Below are 26428 nucleotides of genomic sequence, written 5' to 3' on the forward strand. Positions count from 1 at the left end.
CCAGCTGGTGTTACCACCTCCAAAGAAAATGATGACCTGCCAATCACGCTGGCTGTTGCGGGTAAAGAGGTGGCAGGTCTGCGCCCCAAAACAGGTGTGACTGCTGTCCCCCCAGTCACAGAGGATGAAGAGGCCGCGGATGCACAAGATATGGCAGACGGTGGTTGGCCCGGCCGGCTAGGCCGCATTGTAGCACACTGAGCTTCCCACTGCAACTTATGCTTCATGTCCATGTGCCGGTTCATGCATGAAGTACTCAAACTATGTATTTTTTGGCCTCTACTTAGCTTTTGCTGACAAATGTTACAGATAACACGAGTTGGGTCATCTTTATCGATCTGAAAAAATGCCCAGGCTATGCAAGGCTTAGCACCCATGCGACCTGAAGAGCCACCACGACTTGTGGTGAGAGGCAGAGTTGTGTTTGAGGATGCAGTTGTTGACGTGCTTCCAGTATTACGTCTCTGTCCAGGAAGGCGCAACCTGACCTCGTCGTCACTAGCATCTTCCTCCACCTCCTCTGCTGACCTCATCTCTTGGCTGACTGTGGGTTGACAGTAAGTGGGATCTCCAACCTCATCATCATCACCCTGTGCGTTATCACACCCATCGTCCTCAGAGCCAACCTGTTCCTGCCCTGACAAAAAACTAAAGTTTTCGCTCCAATCAGGTATTTGAGTCTTATCATCGTCTTCCTCATTGTCTCCACCAACAGGAGTTACAGTTTGGGAATGAGGGTCTACATTATGGTCAGAACCTTCTGCGTCTGGTCCTGGATCCGACTCATAAAGATTCTGGGCATCAGTGCAGATCATTTCCTCGTCTGGATTCACAGAAGCGCTGGAGTCGACCTCTGATTCCCAGGCTATAGTATGAGTAAACAGCTCTGCAGACTCAACCATCTGTTCTACCTCATACTCAGACGGGCAGCTGGAGATTTGGGAGCTGTGAGGAAGCACGTGCGATTGGGGTGACACCTTTGAGGACTGGAGTATTTGTGATGTTGAAGTTGATGTGGAGGAGAGCCCACTTAAAGGAGCACTTGATATCCGTTGAAGCACCTGCTGTTTTTGTGCCTCATCTGGAATTTGTAGCGATTGGCGTGGCCGTAAGAAAGGGATCTTATCACATTGTCCGCTAAAAGAAGTAGACATTTTAGTTTGGCTGGAAGATGGTCTTTCTTCTGCAGATGTTACTGTTGCTTTAACACCTACCCCACGGACACAACCTTTTTTCCCCTTCCCAACACGCCTATTCCCCTTTCCACCAGCAGCAGGCCTTTTTCCACTCATTTTGGTGGTTAACTAATTCACAACTCTGGAGTTGTTTGCACAAAAAAACAATGGATGGGAACCGAGCAGAGCTGAGTGGCCAAACTGTGGTATTAGGCCAAAACTATTGGCTGGGTTAGATGCAGAAAAAAATTATATTCAATTTGCAACCTGATGGAGGTCAGTATAGATGGACTATTACAACAAGTCCCACACACAGCTAGAAGCCCGATATTTTTTCAGAGGTAGATGCAGAAAAAAATATATTCAGTTTGCAACCTGATGGAGGTCTGTATAGATGGATTAATAGAACAAGTCCCACACACAGCTAGAAGCCCAATATTTTTTCAGAGGTAGATGCAGAAAAAAATTATATTCAGTTTGCAACCTTATGAAGGTCAGTATAGATGGACTAATAGAACAAGTCCCACACACAGCTAGAAGGCCAAATATTTTTTCAGAGGTAGATGCAGAAAAAAATTATATTCAGTTTGCAACCTTATGGAGGTCAGTATAGATGGACTAATAGAACAAGTCCCACACACAGCTAGAAGGCCAAATATTTTTTCAGAGGTAGATGCAGAAAAAATTATATTCAGTTTGCAACCTTATGGAGGTCAGTATAGATGGACTAATAGAACAAGTCCCACACACAGCTAGAAGGCTAAATATTTTTTCAGAGGTAGATGCAGAAAAAAATTATATTCAGTTTGCAACCTTATGGAGGTCAGTATAGATGGACTAATAGAACAAGTCCCACACACAGCTAGAAGGCCAAATATTTTTTCAGAGGTAGATGCAGAAAAAAATTATATTCAGTTTGCAACCTTATGGAGGTCAGTATAGATGGACTAATAGAACAAGTCCCACACACAGCTAGAAGGCCAAATATTTTTTCAGAGGTAGATGCAGAAAAAAATTATATTCAGTTTGCAACCTTATGGAGGTCAGTATAGATGGACTAATAGAACAAGTCCCACACACAGCTAGAAGGCCAAATATTTTTTCAGAGGTAGATGCAGAAAAAAATTATATTCAGTTTGCAACCTTATGGAGGTCAGTATAGATGGACTAATAGAACAAGTCCCACACACAGCTAGAAGGCCAAATATTTTTTCAGAGGTAGATGCAGAAAAAAATTATATTCAGTTTGCAACCTTATGGAGGTCAGTATAGATGGACTAATAGAACAAGTCCCACACACAGCTAGAAGGCCAAATATTTTTTCAGAGGTAGATGCAGAAAAAAATTATATTCAGTTTGCAACCTTATGGAGGTCAGTATATATGGACTAATAGAACAAGTCCCACACACAGCTAGAAGGCCAAATATTTTTTCAGAGGTAGATGCAGAAAAAAATTATATTCAGTTTGCAACCTTATGGAGGTCAGTATAGATGGACTAATAGAACAAGTCCCACACACAGCTAGAAGGCCAAATATTTTTCAGAGGTATATGCAGAAAAAAATTATATTCAGTTTGCAACCTTATGGAGGTCAGTATAGATGGACTAATAGAACAAGTCCCACACACAGCTAGAAGCCCAATATTTTTTCAGAGGTAGATGCAGAAAAAAATATATTCAGTTTGCAACCTGATGGAGGTCTGTATAGATGGATTAATAGAACAAGTCCCACACACAGCTAGAAGCCCAATATTTTTTCAGAGGTAGATGAAGAAAAAAATATATGCAGTTTGCAACCTGATGGAGGTCAGTATAGATGGACTAGTACAACAAGTCCCACACACAGCTAGAAGCCCAATATTTTTTCAGAGCTAGATGCAGAAAAAAATTATATTCAATTTGCAACCTGATGGAGGTCAGTATAGATGGACTAATAGAATGATGCTATGCCCAAAAGATTTTACTTCACTAGGTGCAGTAAAAAAATTGGTATTCTATACACAGGTGGTATATCTTGCAACACAGATAGGCTACTCCACTGACTAACACACTCTGCAATAGGCCAAAAAGGATTAGCTTTGCTAGATTCAGCCAAATGCTGTGAAAAAAACTTGCACAGCACTGGCACAGACCTGCCTGGCAAAAACTGATAGGAACTGATGTAACCTAGTCCTGAAAAGGACTGCAATTACAATTAGTCTTTACTCCCACAATCTATCTATTTAAGAGCACAGACCTGCCTGATAAAAGTCGTAGGAAATGCTGTAACTCTAGTCCATAAAAGGACTGCAATCACAACTATCCCCTACTCCCAAGCTATCTGTAGATTTGTGCGAAAATTGGCTTGAAATTAACAAGGTATAGCGCACACAGCAACAGCGGTGCCGTCTAACACGCAGCTGCAGCAGTGAGAAAATGATGGCGACGGGGAAAATGGCTTGGTCTTATAGGGCAAGGACATGTGACATACACTGCCAATGACACATGCCCTTGCTTGTGTGAAAAAAAGCACTTCGCTCCGTGTGTGCGCTGCTGATAGGCTGACAGATTGCACCTCCCCACTGCAAATGCGGGAAAGAGAAAAAAAAATGGAGATCTTCATTGTTCCTGCAGAGATCCATCCCCTGCCCCTCCCCCCACCCCGCTGTACACTCAAACTGCGTATTAACATTAATTTTCATCATTACTGAGAAAAAATCCAGTTATGATTTTGGTGCACGAACAGTTATCGAACATAACCTCGAACAGCCGAATTTTTCTCAAATTGTTCGTGTTCGCCGAACGGCTCGAACACCGCCCAAAACAGCTCGAATTTGAGATTGGCGAACAGTTCGAGTAGAACAACGCTCATCTCTAATCACTATACCAGTTTGCACAATAAAGAGTCGTAAATTATATGGAAAAACAATTTCATCATTACTAGTGTTGAGCGAGCATGCTCGACACTGCTCGGTACTCGCCCGAGCATCTCACTACCCGGGATGTTCGGCGAGCACCGAGCATTTCCAGGTTACTCGGGCGGGAGCTCGGGTCTCCGCCCTGCATGTTTGGCGCTCTTTACAGAGCCAATGAACATGCCGGGATTGCCTGCCAGTCACTGTAATGCCGCAGCCATGTTGGTTGTGGGCATTACAGTGATTGGCTGGCCGCACAGCGTCACCTCGAGTATTTAAAACTGGGCGCCGCCATCTTGGACACAGTCGCTCCGGATCAGACAGTGTAGGGAAAGTGCTGCTGAGCTAGGGAGATATTTACAGTATACTGCGAAATACTTAGTGTAGTGTCTCTAAAGTCTGCAAAATCAAACAAACAGTCCTTCTGAGGACTAATATCCATCCTAGATATCAGGCAGGCAGGCAGGCTGTATAGGAGACGCAGTGGTTATACCAACAAACACTGCATTACAGTCCTGTGTGCTGTTGCTGCTCAAATTGCTAGACTTAGCCCCAGGTCTCAAGGGCCAGGAAAAATCCTTTTTTTTCATCTAAATCATCTTTTTTTTTTTCCTCAGTCAGACTCTACAAATACCCGTCTTATTAACCTTTTGGAATTTTCCCCCTCCCAAAAAAAAAAATTGAGTGTATCTGTGAGTGTTCAGAAACAAATATATCTGCTTAAAAGATACTTGTTTCGGCCAGATAACTAGAACTGTGGTTTTGCAGTTCCACGGTTCAAATCTCTGTATTATCCACTTTTTTGCCTTTTTTCCATAAAAAAAAAACAGCTTGAGTGTCTCGCTGACTATTCAGACACAACTATATCTATTTAAAAAAGTCTGGTAAACACCAGGAAATTAGAACTGTGGTTTTCCTCTTCCAAGGTTCAAATCTGGGTGTTATCCACCTTTTTGCCTTTTTTACATAAAAAAAACAGTTTGAGTGTCTCACTGACTGTTCAGAAACAAATATATCTGTTTAAAAGATTCTGGTGTAGGCCAGAGAAATAGAACTGTGGTTTTCCTCTTCCACGGATCTAATCTCCTTTTTATTACCCTTTTCCCATTGATAGTGCGAGTGTAAGCTATTTTACTTCATTTACAATGGGCAAGGTGTGTGGCAAGGGACGTGGAACTGGACATTCTGGTGATGGTGCGTGCAGAGGACAGGGCCGTGGCCAAGGTGAAAATGTGCCACAACCAACAGCCACATCTTCTCGCTCCCACTTCTTGACCGAATTACTAGGGAAGCACAGAACAACACCACTATTGCGAACTGATCAGTGTGAACAGGTTATTAATTGGATAGCAGATAATACTTCCAGTCACCTGGGCACCACTACCTCCGGAATGTCTTCCACACGGTCAAGTCTTAGTAGCCGTGAGTCTCGACCGCATACTCCTCCTCACCCTGATGCTCCTTCCTCCCACCATGCCGAGTGTCATCAGACAGCAACTGATCCCACAGTTGGACATTCTGATGAGCTGTTCACTGGTCCATTTCCATATTTGGGCCCCTCGCCTGCTCCGCTTGAAGTGGTGGAAGAGGAGATCCCATGTAGCGATGGCCAAATATTTGAACAGCCACGGCCACAGGAAGGTGACGCTGGCCATTTGTCACAAGAGGTGGACGATGACGAGACACAATTGCCATGAAGTGAGGAGGAGGATCGTGGTGCGGAAGTGGAAGAGGAGGAGGTGGTGGATGATCTAGTAACTGACCCAAAGTGGCAGGAGGACACGCAGAGCGAGGCCAGCAGCACACAGGGGGAGGGAGGCAGAATTCACCAACAGGCAGAAAGAAGCAGTGTGGTGGCCGCAGACAGAAGGCGGGCAACCGTTCCCCGTAACACCAACACGAGGGATGTTGCCAGTACAACCGGTAGGTCTTCCAGAGTCTGGAATTTTTTTAAAGACTCTGATGATAACCCCAGGGGTGACAAAACAACCAGCCTGACCACCACCAGCATGATCAGTCACATGTCAGCAAAGCACCCAACTTTGTGGGGCGAACCCCAGGGTCCACGACCAGTGTCAGCGGGCGTCACCACTGCTTCCTCCGCTGCTGTGCATGTAAGAGAACCCCCTATTGTGCGTGCAAAGCAATCCCCTGTCCATACTGCATGCAAAGATGCCCACTTCTCTCAGTCTTCACTTGTTATAGCAATTTCTCAAGAAACAGCATCAACGTCCACATCCACGTCCCACCGCAGCGTTCAATTATCCATATCCCAGACCTTTGAACAAAAGCGCAAATTCGCAGCCAACGCCCCACAGGCCACAGTCCTAAATTTGCACATTTCATGACTGCTTGTGTTGGAAATGCTGCCTTTTAGGCTGGTGGAGACAGAATCCTTCCGCAACCTTATGGCGGTGGCCGACCCTCGGTACTCGGTCCCCAGCCGACACTATTTTGCCCGGTGTGCCATCCCCACACTACACAAGCACGAGTCCCAAAACATTTGCTGTGCCCTCAACAACGCAGTTACTGGTAGAGTCCACCTAACAACGGACACTTAGACAAGTGCTTGTGGCAATGGACGGTACATCTCCCTGACGGCACACTGGGTAAACATAGTGGAAGCCGGGACCCACTCGGACCTTGGGACGGAACACATCCTCCCCACACCGAGGATTGCGGGCCCTATTTCAGTCAGCGTTGCCCCCACAGTGTACAGCTCCTGCGCATCATCCTCCTCCTCCTCATGTTCAGCCTCCATCTCAGATATCACCACATTAGTTACAAGTTGAAAGCACTGCGGTACTGCCTCAGCCATGCGGCAACAGGCTGTGCTGAAACTCAAAAGCTTAGGTGATAAACCTCACACTGCTTGTGAGTTGCGGACATCTGTGAAAGAGCAGGCAGATTTGTGGCTGAGACCGCTGAACCTACATCCAGGCATGGTCGTGTGTGACAATGGCCGTAACCTGGTGGCGGCTCTGAGGCAAGGCGAGATCACACACGTACCATGCCTGGCTCATGTGCTTAACCTCGTGGTTCAGCGGTTTCTTACATCGCACCCCGAGTTGCCAGATCTGCTCATCAAAGTACGCTGCCTGTCAGCTCATTTTCGGAAGTCGGCTACAGCCTCTGCTGCCCTTGCTGTGTTGCAGCAGCGTTTGCAGCTTCCGGCACACTGACTGGTGTGTGATGTCCCCACACATTGGAACTCTACCCTCCACATATTGCAAAGGATTTGTGAGCAGAAGAGAGCAGTTGTGGAGTACCAGCTGCAACAAGGCCGTCGATATTCAGGTCAGACTCCACATATAAGACCTCAGGAGTGGACCTGGATGTCTGATATATGTACTATCTTGACAAACTTTGAGGAGTCCACCAAGATGGTGAGTGGCGATGACGCCATCATTAGCGTCAGCATCCCACTTGTCTGTCTTTTGCTACGCTCTCTGCAGAGAATTAAAGAGGAGGCATTGCAGTCAGAGTATGATGAGATGGATCAAGAAGCCGTAGCGGGTGATTACACATAGCCCACCCTCATCTCATCCCAGCGTGCATTGGGGGACAATGAGGAAGAGGAGGAGGAGGAGGAGGAAAAACAGGAGCTGGAATCATGCGCTGTAGATGGTACTACCTGTACAACTGTCATACCGTTGGTTCAGCGTGGGTGGCCTGAGGACAGGGGGGAGGAGGAGGAGGAGAGCATGGTCAGTCGTCATCTTGGTGAGGACCCCTAAGTCTTGCCCGTTACCAGTCTGGCACGCATGGTTGACTTTATGTTACGCTGCCTTAACCGTGACCCTTGCATTGTCAAAATGTTGGGTGACAGTCATTACTGGTTGGGGTCGCTTTTAGACCCCCGCTACAAGGAGAACTTTCACTCTCTTATTCCTGAGGTGGAGAGGTCTACAAAAATGGGGCAGTACCAGAAGGCCTTTGCTGCAGAACTGTTAAAAAAATTCCCATCTGAACACGCTAGCGGCAGAGGTCAGAGTTCGTTGCCCAACCAAGGTGTACAGGCGAGAGAGACACAATTCCAATCCAGCAGAGGCAGGGGAACACTGTCAACGTTCTGGAACAGTTTTCTGAGACCCGCCCAGCTTAAAGGCCCTGAGGCGCGGGGTATTCTCACAAGGAGTGGAAAGTTTCAAAAGATGGTGAGGGAGTACCTTGCCGACCGTACTAGCATCCTCTGTGATTCCTCTGTGCCTTTTAATTATTGGGTATCCAAGCTGGACACTTGGAATGAACTCGCTCTGTACGCCTTGTAGGTCCTGGCCTGCACTGCCACTAGTGTGTTATCGGAGCGTGTTTTTAGTGCCACTGGGGGAATTATAACTGATAAGCGCACTCGCCTTTCAACTGACAATGCTGACAAGCTGACCCTTGTCAAAATGAACAAGGGCTGGATTGGGCCAGACTTCTCATCACCACTAAATGACAGCAGAGTAACATAAAATCAAATCCACTGTGTTATTTCGGGAGGTGTATTCCCATCCACCGCTTCACACCCACACATGGGTATACGTTTCCTCATTTCGGCTGTTTTTTGCTCTTTTCCTTATCCTCAGCCTCGACCACCACAATACTACCAGGGTGACCGTGGTCCGCGTTGCCAGCATTGCAAGTTCCTCCGTCCTGATTTTTGGCAGCTTTTGCTTGGAAGGCATAGGCAAAGACTATGGGAGACCCACTCCCCAATTATGGGAATAATGTTTTTAATATGCTGTACTGCATGACTCTTGAAAGGGGCATTGCAAGTTCCTCCATCCTAATTTGTGGCAGCTTTTGCTTGGAAGGCATAGGCAAAGACTATGGGGGACCCACTCCCCAATAATGGGAATTATATTTTTAATATGCTGTACTGCATGGCTCTTGTAAGGGGCATTAAAATCGTCTTGTTAAGCTACTGTGACCTCCACGTCTCTTCCAAGGGTCATTGATATTGTCTTTTTATTCCACTGGGACCTCCACATCTCTTCCAAGGGGCATTGATGTTGTCTTTTTATTCCACTGGGACCTCCACGTCTCTTCCAATGGTCATTGATATTGTCTTGTTAATCTACTGTGACCTCCACATCTCTTCCACGGGGCATTGATATTGTCTTTTTATTCCACTGTAACCTCCACAGCTCTTCCAAGGGGCATTAAAACCGTCTTGTTAAGCTACTGTGACTTCCACGTCACTTCCAAGGGGCATTAAAACCGTCTTGGTAAACCACTCTGAACTCCACAGCTCTTCCAAGGGGCATTGAAATGTTGTTTTTAATTCCTCTAACCTCCACGACTCTTCCAACGGGCATTGCATTTCCTCCTAATTTTAGTCAGCATTTGCTTTTCAATGCATAGGCGAAAAACTAAGGGAGACCCACTCCCCAATAATGGGTAGAAGGTTTTTAGTACGCTGTAATCCACGTCTGTTTCAAGGGGCATTGCAGTTCCTCATAATTTTTGGAAAGCCTTCCATTCTCTGCTTAAGCCAACAGTGTACAGGAGACCCAGTTGCTATAAATGGAAAAAATAGTTTAGTTAAGGCCCTCTGACCTCCATGTCACTTCCAAGGGGCATTGGAGTGCCTCGAAATTTTTGGTAGTCATTTGGTATGCCCTATCACTGTGTAGCCGAACCGCTCCTTTTGGTACAGAAACATATCCTACAAGACATGTGTGGTTGACTGGCCTGATATTGATGTGAATGGTCCCTGTTCCTCCTGCTCTTTCTCCTTTGCCACCACCTCATCCATCATTCATCACCTGAAGCTTTGTTTTAACGGGAGTCATAGAACTGGGATAGTAGCAGGAAAACATCCAGCATTCCTCGGAGGAGGTAGGATATGCGCCAAAATGCTGACCACCTCAGGCCTAGCCGCTACTACATACATGCGCTTGCATTCCATGGAACAGAAAGCTAAGGAGACGGATGGCCTCATGATCATGAATAATTTACTCGTTGTGTAGGAGGCCGACCACTGCTGCTGTCTACCTTCTGAACTTTGTGTTGAAGCCTGATTGACCCAGGACCTGCAATCCTCTATGTCTGGAGGACGTGTTGCATCCCAGTGTCCAACTGTGTCCAGGCTACCACAATGTTAACCCAGCGTGAAGGTGTCAGTGAGATGGACCATCCTGGCCACATTCACTTGTCCACGTGTTTGTGGTTAGGCTGTCCTTCCCACTAAATGCATTGAGGAGGGCACAGTTAATGTTTTGGTATGCGCGCTTGTGTATAAGTCGCATTGGGACAAATAGGGGCGGCTGGGGACCATTTATGGACACCCGGCCGCCCCAGGCGGCTGGGGACTGTGTGTGGGCACCCGGCCGCGGGGCGGCTCGGGACCAAGCGTGGACACACTCGGCCGCCGGGCGGCTGGGGACTGAGTATGGATACCAAGCTGCCTACGCAGCCATGACGTGGTGGCCAGATTCCGCCTCCACATGCCTAAAAGGCTCAATTTGAAGTGCAAGCAAGCAAGTAGTATGGTATTGCAGCCTGGAGATGGGTGGGTGGCAGGCTGCATACTTGCGCTTGCATTGCAAGGAATGGGGGAGATACAATTGAACACTGCCCTGGGACAAGGACTTGCATGGGGATAGTTGCAAGTCTGCATCTTCTGATGCGGCAAGGATCACTTCTGATGGGCACACTTTTAGGCAGTGACTTGGGTGTCAGAGATGCTTCCAGGGGTCTTCCCCATGCTGTTCCCATGTCTTTTCAGCACTGTATGCATGTGTCACACAGCACATGGCCAGATAAGGTTGTAAAATGTTAAAATGACATTTCCCGGTGAATGCATTTGTCACGGTTGAAAGCAATACAAAAGTGCAAAAACGCATAAAAATGCTACTTGTGAACATAGCCCAAGGTGTGGAGGAGTATTTTTGTTTTTGGTTATTTATTTTACCTTACACACAAGTCTTTACTCTGGAAAGGAAGTTCCTTAACATATTTCACAGGAAAACCGTTTCAGTTTCGTTTTTGAACGTTTTATTGTGAGCCCGTAAAATTGGCTTAATATCTCTGACCACGTTGTTGACAGCAGTGACCTGGGGGTCAGAAATGCTTCCTGGGGCAATCCCCATGCTGTCCCCATGTCATTTGAACACTGTCACTATGGTTTTGGGCACTTTTTAGGCTTTCTACAGACTGCCATAGGTGCCACCGCAAAAGTGCTCTGGTCTCCCATAGACATTGGGCTCGTTGCTCGGGTCGAGCACCTAAGTATCACGGTGAGCTCGGCCCGAGCTTCTAGCACTCGAGCATTTTAGTGCTCGCTCAACACTATTCATTACTCATTAAGTATGCTTATGAATGTGGACAAAGGCATAAACCATAATAATAATTATTTTCTTAAATCACATATTTATTAACTATATTTACTGTTTGGTTATCTGAAATAAAGGTTAAAAATATTTATTTCCAATTTTGAAGATAACATTTTTTTATTTTATTAGTTGCTGAATGGAGTCATCACAGATGGATAGGTCAACCACCAGAGCAATCTGACTTTAATACACTGAGAAAGAATGAAGGAAAAAAACATAAAAGATATTTGGAGATTATAGATGTAAATCAAAGAAATGTCCAAGAATTTAATTCAGACCTGGAAAAGGAATACATAATTGCAAGCATTGATATAAGTACTGAAGAAAGTACTGAAGGCAACCAAGCACCGTATGTAGAAAATAATAATATTACAATATCAAGCAAAAATAAAACACTGTTGAAGGAAGGAAAAAATCAAGGACAAGAAAATATAAATTCATACAAAAATCTTCTCTTTGCTTATTTATATGTGGTTGGAAGGTCCAAAATTTTTGAAGGGTCTGGAGAAGAAAAAATAAAATCCACACCCGACAGATCTGGAGGCACTGAAACAGCTCCAAATAATGTACCCACATTATCCACAACACTCGAGGGGTATGGAGACATAGAAACACCATCAAATACAAAAGGATCTGGAGACACTGAAACAAATTCAACTGATGTGCCTAAAATATTTACAACTCTAGAAAAATCTGGAGACATAGAAACACCAACCACACCCGAAGGATCAGGAGACAATGAAATAAAACCAACTGATGTGCCTGTAATATCCACAACACTTGAGGGGCCCGGAGACATAGAAGCACCAACCACACCAGAAGGATCTGGAGACACTGAAATAACTTCAACTGATGTGCCTGTAATACCAACAACATTCGAGGGGTCCGGAGACATAGAAACACCAACTACACCCGAAGGATTTGGAGACACTAAAACAAGTCCAACTTATGTGCCTGTAATATCCACAACACTTGAAGGGTCCCGTGACATAGAAGTACAAACTACACCAGAAGGATCTGGAGACTCTGAAACAACTCCAACTGACGTGCCTGTAATATCCACAACAATTGAGGGGTCAGGAGAAATAGAAACACCAACCACATCTGAAGGTTTTGGAGACACTGAAATAACTCCAACTGATGTGCCTGAAATATCCACAACACTCGAGGAGTCCGGAGACATAGAAACACCAACAAAACCTGAAGGATCTGTAAACACTGAAACACCTCCAACTGACGTGCCTGAAATATCCACAACACTTGAGGGGTCCGGAGACATAGAAGCAACATCCACACCAGAAGGATCAGGAGACACTGAAACAACACCAACTAACTTGCCTATAACATCCACAACACGTGAGGGGTCAGGAGAATTAGAAATGCCAACCACACCAGAAGCATCTGGAGACACTGAAACAACTCCAACTGATGCACCCAAAATATCCACAACTCTCGAGGGGTCAGGAGACATAGAAACACAAACCACACCAGAAGGATCTGGAGACAATGAAACAACTCCAACTGACATGCCTGTAATATCCACAGCACTCGAAGGGTCCGGTGACATAGAAGAACCAACCACACCAGAAGGATCGGGAGACACGGAGACAACTCCTACTGACGTACCTGTAATATCCACAACAATTGAGGGGTCAGGAGAAATAGAGGCACCAACCACACCAGAAGGATCTGGAGACACTGAAACAACTCCTACTGACGCACCTGTAATATCCACAACAATTGAGGGGTCAGGAGAAATAGAGGCACCAACCACATCCGAAGGATATGGAGACATTGAAACAACTCCAACTAACATGCCGGTAATATCCACAGCACTCGAAGGGTCCGGAGACATAGAAGAACCAACCACACCAGAAGGATGTGGAGACACTGAAACAACTCCAACTGGCGTGTCTGTAGCATCCACAAAACTCGAGGGGTCCGGTGACATAGAAGTATCAACCACACCAGAAGGATCTGGAGACACTGAAACAACTCAAACTGACTTGCCTGTAATGTTCACAACAATTGAGGGGTCAGGAGATTTAGAAAGACCAACCACACCTGAAGGATCTGGAGAAACTGAAACAACTCCAACTGATGTGCCTGTAATATCCACAACACTCGAAGGGTCCGGTGACATAGAAGTACCAACCACACCAGATGAATCTGGGGACACTGAAACAACTCCAACTGGCGTGTCTGTAACATCCACAACACTCGAGGGGTCCGGAGACACAGGAACACCAACTATACCAGAAAGATCTGGAGACACTGAAACAACTCCAACTGACGTGCCTGTAATATTCACAACAATTGAGGGGTCAGGAGATTTAGAAACACCAACCATACCTGAAGGATCTGGAGAAACTGAAACAACTCCAAATAGCGTGCCTGTAATATCAACAACACTCAAGGGGCCTGGAGACATAGAAATACCAACTACACCCGAAGGATCTGGAGACACTGAAACAAGTCCAACTGATGTGCCTATAATATCCAAAACACTCGAAGGGTCCGGTGACATACATGTACCAACCACACCAGAAGGATCTGGAGATACTGAAACAACTCCAACTGACGTGCCTGTAATATCCACAACTATTGAGGGATCTGGAGAAATAGAAACACCAACTAAACCCGAAGGTTCTGGAAACACTAAAACAACTCCAACTGATGTTCCTGAAAAATCCACTACACTAGAAGGATCTGGAGAGATAGAAACACCAACCGCACCCGAAGGATCTGGAGACACTGAAATATCTCCAACTGACATACCGGTAATATCCACAACACTCGAGGGGTCCGGAGACATAGAAGCACCAACTATACCTGAAGGATCTGGAGACACTGAAACAACTTCAACTGATGTGCCTGTAATATCCACAACACTCGAAGGGTCCGGTGACATAGAAGTACCAACCACACCAGAAGGATCTGGAGACACTGAAACAACTCCAACTGATGTGACTGTAATATCCACAACAATTGAGGGGTCAGGAGAGATAGAAACACCAACCACATCCGAAGGATCTGGAGACACAGAAACAACAAAAAGTGATGTGCCTGCAATATCTACAACACTTGAAGGGTCCGGGGACATAGAATTATCAACCACACCAGAAGGAACTGGAGACACTGAAACAACTCCAACTGATATGACTGTAATATCCACAATTGAGGGGTCGGGAGAATTAGAAACACCAACCACACCAGAAGGATCTGGAGACACTGAAACAATTCCAACTGACATGCCTGTAATATCCACAGCACTCGAAGGGTCCGGTGACAGAGATGAACCAACCACACCAGAAGGATCTGGAGACACAGAAACAACTCCAACTGACGTGCCTATAATATCCACAACACTCGAGTGGTCCGGAGACTTAGATACACCAACCACACCAGAAGGATCTGGAGACACTGAAACAACTCCAACTGATGTGCCTGTAATATCCACAACTATTGAGGGATCTGGAGAAATAGAAACACCAACTACACACGAAGGATCTGAAAACACTGAAACAACTCCAACTGACGTGCCTCAAATATCCACAACAAATGAGGGGTCAGGAGAAATAGAAACCACAACCACATCCGAAGGATCTGGAGACACTGAAACAACTCCAACTGACAAGCCAGTAATATCCACAACACTTAAGGCGTCCGGAGACATAGAAACGCCAACTATACCCGAAAGATCTGGAGACACTGAAACAACTCCAACTGATGTGCCTGTAATATCCACAAAACTCGAAGGGTCCGGTGACGTAGAAGTACCAACCACACCAGAAGGCTCTGGGGACACTGAAACAACTCCAATTGACGTGACTGTAATATCCACAACAATTGAGGGGTCAGGAGAAATAGAAACACCAACCACATCCAAAGGACCTGGAGACACTAAAACAGCTCCAACTGACGTTTCTGTAACATCCACAACACTTGAGGGGTCCGGAGACACAGGAACACCAATTACACCCGAAGGATCTGGAGACACTGAAACAACTCCAACTAACGTGCCTTTAATATCCACAACACTCGAAGGGTCGGGAGACATAGATGTACCAACCACACCAGAAGAATCTGGAGACACTGAAACAACTCCAACTGATGTTCCTGAAAAATACACTACACTAGAATGGTCTGGAGAAATAGAAACACCAACCACACCCGAAGGATCTGGAGACACTGAAACATCTCCAACTGATGCACCCAAAATATCCACAACTCTCGAGGGGTCAGGAGACATAGAAACACAAACCACACCAGAAGGATCTGGAGACACTGAAACAGCTCAAACTGACGTGCCTATAATATCCACAACACTCAAGGGGTCCGGAGACATCGAAACACCAACCACACCAGAAGGATCAGGAGACACTGAAACAACTCCAACTGACGTGACTATAATATGCACAACACTTGAGGGGTCCGGAGACATAGAAACACCAACTATACCTGAAGGATCTCGGGACACTGAAACAACTCCAACTCATCTGCCTGTAATACCTACAACACTTGAAGGGTCCGGAGACATAGAATTATCAACCACACCAGAAGGAACTGGAGACACTGAAACAACTCCAACCGATGTGCCTGTAATATTCACAACAATTGAGGGGTCAGGAGAATTAGAAACACCAACCACACCAGAAGGATTTGGAGACACTGAAACAACTCCAACTGACATGCCTGTAATATCCACAGCACTCGAAGGGTCCGGTGACATAGAAGAACCAACCACAACCGAAGGATCTGGAGACACTGAAACAACTCCAACCGATGTGCCTATAATATTCACAACAATTGAGGGGTCAGGAGAATTAGAAACACCAACCACACCAGAAGGATCTGGAGACACTGAAACAACTCCAACTGACATGCCTGTAATATCCACAGCACTCGAAGGGTCCGGTGACATAGAAGAACCAACCACAACCGAAGGATCTGGAGACACTGAAACAACTCCAACTGACGTGACTGTAATATCCACAAAAATTGAGGGGTCAGGAGAAATAGAGATACCAACCACACCAGAAGGATCTGAAGACATTGAAACAACTCCTACTGACGAACCAGTAATATCCACAACAAATGAGGAGTCAGGAGAAATAGATACACCAACCACATCCGAAGGATGTGGAGACACTGAAACAATTCCAGCTGACATGCCGGTAATATCCACAACACTCGAAGGGTCCAGTGACATAGAAGTACCAACCACACCAGAAGGATCTGGGGACACTGAAACAACTCCAACTGACGTGACTGTAATATCCACAACAATTGAGGGGTCAGGAGAAATAGAAACACCAACCACATCTGAAGGATCTGGAGACACTGAAACAACTCCAACTGACGTGTCTGTAACATCCACAACACTCGAGGGGTCCGGAGATACAGGAATACCAACTACACCCGAAGGATCTGGAGACACTGAAACAACTCAAACTGATGTGCCTGTAATATCCACAGCAATTGAGGGGTCAGGAGATTTAGAAACACCAACCATACCTGAAGGATCTGGAGAAACTGAAACAACTCCAACTAACGTGCCTGTAATATCCACAACAGTCAAGGGGTCCGGAGACATGGAAGCACCAACTACACTCGAAGGATTTGGAGAAACTGAAACAATTCCAACTAAAGTGCCTGCAATATCCACAACAGTCAAAGGGTCCAGTGACATAGATGTACCAACCACACCAGAAGGATCTGGAGACACTGAAACAACTCCAACTGACGTGCCTGTAATATTCACAACTATTGAAGGATCTGGAGAAATAGAAACACCAACTACACCTGAAGGATCAGGAAACACTGAAACAACTCCAACTGATGTTCCTGAAAAATCCACTGCACTAGAAGGTTCTGGAGAGAGAGAAACACCAACCACACCCGAAGGATCTGGAGACACTGAAACATCTCAAACTGATGTACCCCAAATATCCACAACACTCGAGGGGCCTGGAGACATGGAAACACCAACCACACCAGAAGGATCTGGAGACACTGAAACAACTCCAACTGACGTGTCTGTAACATCCACAACACTCAAAGGGTCTGGTGAAATAGAAGTATCAACCACACCAGAAGGATCTGGAGACACTGAAACAACTCCAACTGACGTGACTGTAATATCCACAACAATTGAGGGGTCAGGAGATTTTGAAACACCAACCATACCTGAAGGATCTGGAGAAACTGAAACAACTCCAACTAACGTGCTTGTAATATCCACAACAGTCGAGGGATCCGGAGACATGGAAACACCAACTGCACCCGAAGGATCTGGAGAAACTGAAACAACTCCAACTGATGTGCCTGCAATATCCACAACACTCAAAGGGTCCGGTGACATAGATGTACCAACCACACCAGAAGGATCTGGAGACACTGAAACAACTCCAACTGACGTGGCTGTAATATCCACAACAATTGAGGATTCAGGAGATTTAGAAACACCAACGATACCTGAAGGATCTGGAGAAACTGAAACAACTCCAACTAACGTGCCTCTAATATCCACAACAGTCAAGGGATCCGGAGACATGGAAACACCAACTACACCCGAAGGATCTGGAGACACTGAAACAACTCCAACTGATGTGCCTGTAATATCCACAACTATTGAGAGATGTGGAGAGATAGAAACACCAACTACACCCGAAGGATCTGGAAACACTGAAACAACTCCAACTGATGTTACTGAAAAATCCACTACACTAGAAGGGTCTGGAGAGATAGAAACACCAACCACACCTGAAGGATCTGGAGACACTGAAACATCTCAAACTGATGTTCCCAAAATATCCACAACAATCGAGGGGCCTGGAGACATGGAAACACCAACCACACCCGAAGGATCTGGAGACACAGAGACAACTCCAACTGACGTGTCTGTAACTTCCACAACACTCGAGGGGTCTGGAGACACAGGAACATCAACTACACCCGAAGGATCTGGAGACACTGAAACAACTCAAACTGATGTGCCTGTAATACCCACAACACTCGAAGGGTCCGGTGGCATAGAAGTACCAACCACACCAGAAGGATCTGGGGACACTAAAACAACTCCAACTGATGTGACTGTCCCATCCACAACAATTGAGGGGTCAGGAGAAATAGAAACACCAACCACATCCGAAGGATCTGGAGAAACTGAAACAACTCCAACTAACGTGCCTGTAATATCCACAACAGTCAAGGTGTCCGGAGACATGGAAATACCAACTACACCCAAAGGATCTGGAGACACTGAAACAACTCCTACTGATGTGCCTGTAATATCCACAGTACTCGAAGGGTCCGGTGACATAGATTTACCAACTACACCTGAAGGATCTGGAAACACTGAAACAACTCCAACTGATGTTCCTGAAAAATCCACTATACTAGAAGGGTCTGGAGAAATAGAAACACCAACCACACCAGAAGGATCTGGAGACACTGAAACATCTCCAACTGATGTACCCAAAATATCCACAACACACGAGGGGTCTGCAGACATAGAAACACCAACCACACCCGAAGGATCTGGAGACACAGAAACAACTCCAACTAACGTGTCTATAATATCCACAACACTCGAGGGGTCCGGAGACTTAGAAACACCAACCACACCAGAAGGATCTGGAGACACTGAAACAACTACAGCTGACGTACCAGTAATATCCACAACAAATGAGGGGTCCGGAGAAATAGAAACACCAACCACATCCGTAGGATCTGGAGACACTGAAACAACTCCAACTGATGTTCCTGAAAAATCCACTACACTAGAAGGGTCTGGAGAGGTAGAAACACCAACCACACCCGAAGGATCTGGAGACACAGAAACAACTCCGACTGACGTGCCTATAATATCCACAACACTCGAGGGGTCCGGAGACTTAGAAACACCAACCACACCAGAAGAATCTGGAGACACTGAAACAACTCCAACTGACGTGTCTGTAACATCCACAACACTCGAGGGGTCCGGAGACACAGGAACACCAACTACACCCGAAGGATCTGGAGACACTGAAACAACTCCAACTGATGTAATATCCACAACAATCGAAGGGTCCGGTGACATAGAAGTACCAACCACACCAGGAGGATCTGGGGACACTGAAACAACTCCAACTGACGTGACTGTAATATCCACAACAATTGAGGGGTCAGGAGAAATGGAAACACCAACCACATCCGAAGGATCTGGAGAAACTGAAACAACTCCAACTAACGTGGCTATAATATCCACAACAGTCAAGGTGTCCGGAGACATGGAAACACCAACTACACCCGAAGAATCTGGAGACACTGAAGCAACTCCAACTGATGTGCCTGTAGTATCCACATCACTCGAAGGGTCCGGTAACATAGATGTATCAACCACAGCAGAAGGATCTGGAAACACTGAAACAACTCCAACTGATGTTCCTGAAAAATCCACTACACTAGAAGGGTCTGGAGAAATAGAAACACCAACCACACCAGAAGGATCTGGAGACACTGAAACATCTCCAACGGATGTACCCAAAATATCCACAACACTCGTGGGGTCTGCAGACATGGAAACACCAACCACACCCGAAGGATCTGGAGACACAGAAACAACTCCAACTAACATGCCTAAAATATCCACAACACTCGAGGGGTCCGGTGACATAGAAGTACCAACCACATCCGAAGGATCAGGAGACACTGAAACAACTCCAAATGATGTGCCATTGATATCCACTACAATCGAGTGGTCCGGAGACTTAGAAACATCGAAAACACCCGAAGAATCTGGAGACACTGAAACAACTCCAACTGATGCACCCAAAATATCCACAACTCTCGAGGGGTCTGGAGACACAGAAGCACCAACCAAACCAGAAGGATCTGCAGACACTGAAAAAACTCCACCTGACGTGCCTGTAATATCCACAACAAATGAGGGGTCAGGAGAAATAGAAACACCAACCACATCCGAAGGATCTGGAGCCACTGAAACAACTCCAACTAACATGCCGGTAATATCCACAACACTTGAGGGGTCCGGTGACATAGAAGTACCAACCACATCCGAAGGATCAGGAGACACTGAAACAGCTCCAAATGATGTGCCATTGATATCCACTACAATCGAGTGGTCTGGAGACTTAGAAACATCGAAAACACCCGAAGAATCTGGAGACACTGAAACAACTCCAACTGATGCACCCAAAATATCCACAACTCTCGAGGGGTCTGGAGACACAGAAGCACCAACCAAACCAGAAGGATCTGCAGACACTGAAAAAACTCCACCTGACGTGCCTGTAATATCCACAACACTCAAGGGGTCTGGAGACATAGAAGCACCAACTACACCGGAAGGATCTGTACATACTGGAGCAACTCCAACTAATGTGTCTGAAATATCAACAACACTCAATGGGTCCGAAGACAAAGAAATAACAACAACACCCGAAGTATCTGTAAACACTGAAACAACTCCAAATGATGTACCTGTAATATCCACAACACTCGAGGGGTCCGGAGACATAGAAGTAACAGCCACACCAGAAGGATCTGGAGACACTAAAACAACTCCCACTGACGTGCCATTGATATCCACTACAATCGAGGGGTCTGGAGACATAGAAACATCGAAAACACCGGAAGGATCTGGAGACACTGAAACAACTCCAACTGATTCACCCAAAATATCCACAACACTCAAGGGTTCCGGAGACATAGATGCACCAACCACACCAGAAGGATCTGGAGACACTGAAGCAACTCCAACTGACTTGCCTGCAATATCTACAACTTTCGAAGGGTCAGGAAACATAGAAACACCAACCACATCTGAAGGATCTGTAGACACGGAAACAACTCCAACTGATGTGCCTGAAATATCCACAACACTAGAAGGGTCTGGAGAAATAGAAACAACAATCACACCAGAAGTATCTGTAAACACTGTAAGAACTCCCACTGATGTGCCTGTAATATCCACAACACTCGAGGGGTCCGGAGAAATAGAAACACCAACCACACCTGAAGGATCTGGAGACACTGAAACAACTCCAACTACCTTGCCTGTAATTTCCACAACACGCGAGGGGTCCGGAGAAATAGAAACACCAACCACACCCGAAGGATCTGGAGGCACTGAAGCAACTCCAACTGATGTGCCATTGATATCCACTACAACCGAGCAGTCCGGAGACATAGAAACATCGAAAACACCCGAAGGATCTGGAGACACTGAAACAACTCCGACTGATGCACACAAAATATCCACAACTCTCGAGTGGTCTGGAGACATAGAAGCACCAACCACACCAGAACGATCTGGAGACACTGAAACCACTCCAACTGACTTGCCTGTAATATCCACAACAAATGAGGGGTCAGGAGACATAGAAACACCAACCACATCCAAAGGATTTGTAGACAATGAATCAACTCCAACTGAAGTGCCTGAAATATCCACAACACTAGAAGGGTCTGGAGAAATAGAAACACCAATCACACCGGAAGGATCTGTAGATACTGGAACAACTCCAACTAATGTGTCTGAAATATCAACAACACTCAATGTGTCCGGAGACATAGAAACATCAACAACACCAGAAGTATCTGTAGACACTGAAACAACTCCAAATGATGTGCCTGTATTATCTACAACACTCGAGGGTTCCGGAGACATAGAAGCAACAACCACACTAGCAGGATCTGGAGACACTAAAACAACTCCAACTGACGTGCCATTGATGTCCACTACAATCGAGGGATCCGGAGACATAGAAACATCGAAAATACCCGAAGGATCTGGAGACCCTGAAACAACTCCAACTGATGCACCCAAAATATCCACAACTCTCGAGGGGTCAGGAGACATAGAAATACAAACCACACCAGAAGGATCTGGAGACACTGAAACAACTGCAACTGACGTGCCTATAATATCCACAACACTTGAGGGTTCTGGAGACATAGAAACACCAACCACACCAGAAGCATCTGGAGACACTGAAACAACTCCAAATGACTTGCCTGTAATATCCACAACTTTTGAGGGGTCAGGAAACATAGAAACACCAACCACATCCGAAGGATCTGGAGACACTGAAACAACTCCAACTGATGTGCCTGAAATATCCACAACACTAGAAGGGTCTGGAGAAATAGAAACACCAATCACACCAGAAGGATCTGTAGATACTGGAACAGCTCCAACTGATGTGCCTGTAATATCGACAACACTCGAGGGGTCCGGAGACATAGAAACACCAACAACACCAGAAGGATCTGGAGACTCTGAAACAACTCCATCTGACTTGCCTGTAATATCCACAACACTCGAGGGGTCTGGTGACATAGTAGTACGAACAACACCAGAAGGATATGGAGACTCTGAAACAACTCCATCTGACTTGCCTGTAATATCCACAACACTCGAGGGGTCCGGTGACATAGAAGTACCAACAACACCAGAAGGATCTGGAGACACTGAAACAACTCCAACTGACGTGCCTGTAATATCCACAACTTTAGAGGGGTCAGGAGACATAGAAACACCAATCACACCGGAAGGATCTGTAGATACTGGAACAACTCCAACTGATGTGCCTGAAATATTAACAACACACGAGGGGTCCGGAGACATAGAAACACCAACAACACCGGAAGGATCTGTAAAAACTGAAACACCTCCAACTGATGTGCCTGTAATATCCACAACACTCGAAGGGTCCGGAGACATAGAAGCAACAACCACACTAGAAGGATCTGGAGACACTAAAACAAGTCCAACTGACATGCCATTGACATCCACTACAATCGAGGGGTCTGGAGAAACATCGAAAACACCCGAAGGATCTGGAGACACTTTAACAACTCCAACTGATGCACCCAAAATATCCACAACACTCGAGGGGTCTGGAGACATAGAGACACGGACCACACCAGAAGGATCTGGAGACTCTGAATCAACTCCATCTGATGTGCCTGTAATATCCACAACACTAGAAGGGTTTGGAGACATAGAAACATCAACCACACCCAAAGGATCTGGAGGCACTGAAACAACTCCAACCTATGTGCCTGAAAAATCCACAACACTCGAAGGGTCTGGAGACATAGAAACACCAACCCTACCCAAAGGGTCTCCAGATGCTGAACCAGCTCCAACTGATTTGCCTGAAATATCCACAACACTAGAAGGGTCTGGAGACATAGAAACACCAACCACACCAGATGGATCTGGAGACACTAAAACTACTGCAACTGATGAGCTCGAAATATCCACTTCACTCGAGGGGTCTGGAGACATAGAGACACCAACGACACCATATGGATTTGGGGACACTGAAACATCTCCAACTTATGTGCCTGAAAAATCCACGACACCCAAAGGATCTGAAGTCACTGAAACAACTCCAACTGACATGCCTGTAATATCCACAACACCCGAGGGGTCCGGTGACATAGAAGTACCAACCACACCAGAAGGATCTGGAGACACTGAAACAACTCCAACTGACGTGCCTGTAATATCCACAACTTTAGAGGGGTCAGGAGACATAGAAACATCAACCACACCCGAAGGATCTGGAGGCACTGAAACAACTCCAACTTATGTGCCTGAAAAATCCACAACACTCGAAGGGTCTGGAGACATAGAAACACCAACCCTACCCAAATGGTCTCCAGATGCTGAACCAGCTCCAACTGATTTGCCTGAAATTTCCACAACACTAGAAGGGTCTGGAGACATAGAAACACCAACCACACCCGATGGATCTGGAGACACTAAAACTACTGCAACTGATGTGCCCGAAATATCCACTACACTCGAGGGTTCTGGAGACATAGAGACACCAACGACACCATATGGATCTGCGGGCACTGAAACATCTCCAACTGATGTGCCTGAAAAATCCACGACACCCAAAGGATCTGAAGTCACTGAAACAACTCCAACTGATTTGCCTGAATTATCCACAGCACTTGAAGGGTCTGGGGACATAGTGACACCAACCACACCCAAAAGATCTGGAGACATTGAAACATCTCCCACATCTGTGACTGAGATTTTAACAAGTGCAGGATCTGAATATACTGAAATAACTCCAAGTAATTTACCTGAAATCTGTACAACACCTGAGAGATCCGGAGAAATAGAAACAACACGCACAAATATACCTGAAATATCTGCAATCCCAGATGGGTCTGCCAACACTGAAACAACTCCAAATTCTTTACCTAAAAAGTCCACTTTATCTGAGGCAACTGGAGACATTGAAAAAACATCAACGTCTGTAACTGAAATTATTACAACACTTGAATGTTCTGGAGATCCGGAAGCATGTCAAACTGCTGTGCCTGAAATTTCTACATTTACTGATATTTTTACAACAGGAGAAGTTTCTGTAAGTGTAGAAACAGTTTCATCTGGGCTGCCTGAAACATACACAACGCCTGAAGGTTCCGAAGATGCCACTAAAACAACACCAACTACAATACCAATAAATTCTGGAGTCATTAAGTCAACACCAACATCAGTAAGTGATGTTCCAACTTCATCTGAAGGCTCTGAAGGCATAGAGGTTACGTCTCCATCAACTAATAACATAATCACAACACAATTAATTTCTGAAACTACACCTGAATTTTCAGGAGTCACTGACACAACAGCAATAGCAATAACAGAAAAATCCACAACAATTGAAGGATCGGGAGACATGGAAACAACAACATTGCTAACTACTGATTTCACTGCAACACCTGACTTTCACACCACACCTGATAGTCCTCCACAACCTGGGACCACACCACCTATCAATACTGGATTTGTCACATCAGGGGTATCTGAAGATTCCAAATTAACTTATCAAACAGTGACAATGCCAGAAGTAAGTGTCTCTTCACCAGGAAAAGTGACAATAAGTCACACTTCTGTTGTCACCAACGACATTGGTCCTACCGAAGGTGTAAGTTATGCTTCTACTGGAAAAAGATCTACATCTCTGGTTACGACTCTTGGTATTTCTGGGAAAAGTTCTACCATTCAATTAGCATCTTCAGTAAATGTAAATGCAACAAAAATAACAACAAATTTCCACACACCTGTAGACTTATCAACACTGTATGTCACAACGTCTACAGGAGCTGAAGGCTCAACCCTAACTTCTTCTGCAGAATCATCAAAAGTGAACACTGTGGAATCTCAGTCTTCCACAGTCACAATGACACCTACAGAAAAAACAACTGTTGGATCTGGAGAAAATTGTACAATCAAGCCACTGATGACAACAAGAGGTTCTGGAGAAACTTTATCTACATCAAAATTACCTTCCGAGTCTGAAAAAACATCATCCTCATCCTCCGCATCATCAATTATATCTAAACCGTCTTCATATTTGACCAAGACACAGTCTCTGTCTTCAGAGCCTCCAAGCACAACAATTCTTGAGTCTTCAAAACTCTCAATCTCAGTACCACTAACCACCATTTTACCCTCCACTGTAGCCATAACTACAACCAGGATTTCAATTTCAACTACAACCAAATTTACAGCAAAACCAAATGTACCTACAATAAGTAAGTAAAATGTTGATATTTTTAAGGATTGAAGGACCTTATTGTAATAATGTTTGTCTCACCAAGGCAACCTCTTTACATATGCCCTCACAGGGCATATGATGACATTGAGGGGTATTCATGTTCATTACAATGGCATAATAACCAAGAGTAACCAGGACCACCTATGTTTTACATGTTCTGTGATTCATATATATGGCTGCATTAGAGGTGAGACAATTTATTCTTGTACAATTGAGTTTTCCTGGAATTTTCTAAGAATTCATATGCTCCGGAATATGGATTTTTTGCAATTAGCTCATCATGAATGCAGAAAAATAGTGTTCAGCTGCGGCCCAATTTTGCTAAACCATAGAGATCATGGCAACTGGTTAAAAAAAAATTAATTCTCAAGGCACAGCTGTCTCCCCATCCTCCTGTACGGTTCTCTGCAGTCTTATTTTTCCTTTCCCAGACATTCCC

At 45.4% G+C, this 26428-nt stretch overlaps 1 protein-coding gene across 1 annotated transcript in view; it reads left to right on the forward strand.

The window, feature by feature from the left end:
- The window catches only part of LOC141167072 (uncharacterized), a 169053-nt gene that overhangs the window by 73528 nt on the left and 69097 nt on the right, over positions 1-26428 (forward strand). Inside the window, exon 2 of the mRNA XM_073654412.1 lies at positions 11522-25966. Coding sequence (XP_073510513.1) covers positions 11522-25966 — 14445 coding nt within the window. The remainder of the gene's footprint in view (positions 1-11521; positions 25967-26428) is intronic.

The sequence above is a fragment of the Phyllobates terribilis genome, unplaced genomic scaffold, assembly GCF_046119375.1.
Source record: "Phyllobates terribilis strain yellow unplaced genomic scaffold, ASM4611937v1 Scaffold_11__3_contigs__length_659146591, whole genome shotgun sequence".
NCBI lineage: Eukaryota > Metazoa > Chordata > Amphibia > Anura > Dendrobatidae > Phyllobates > Phyllobates terribilis.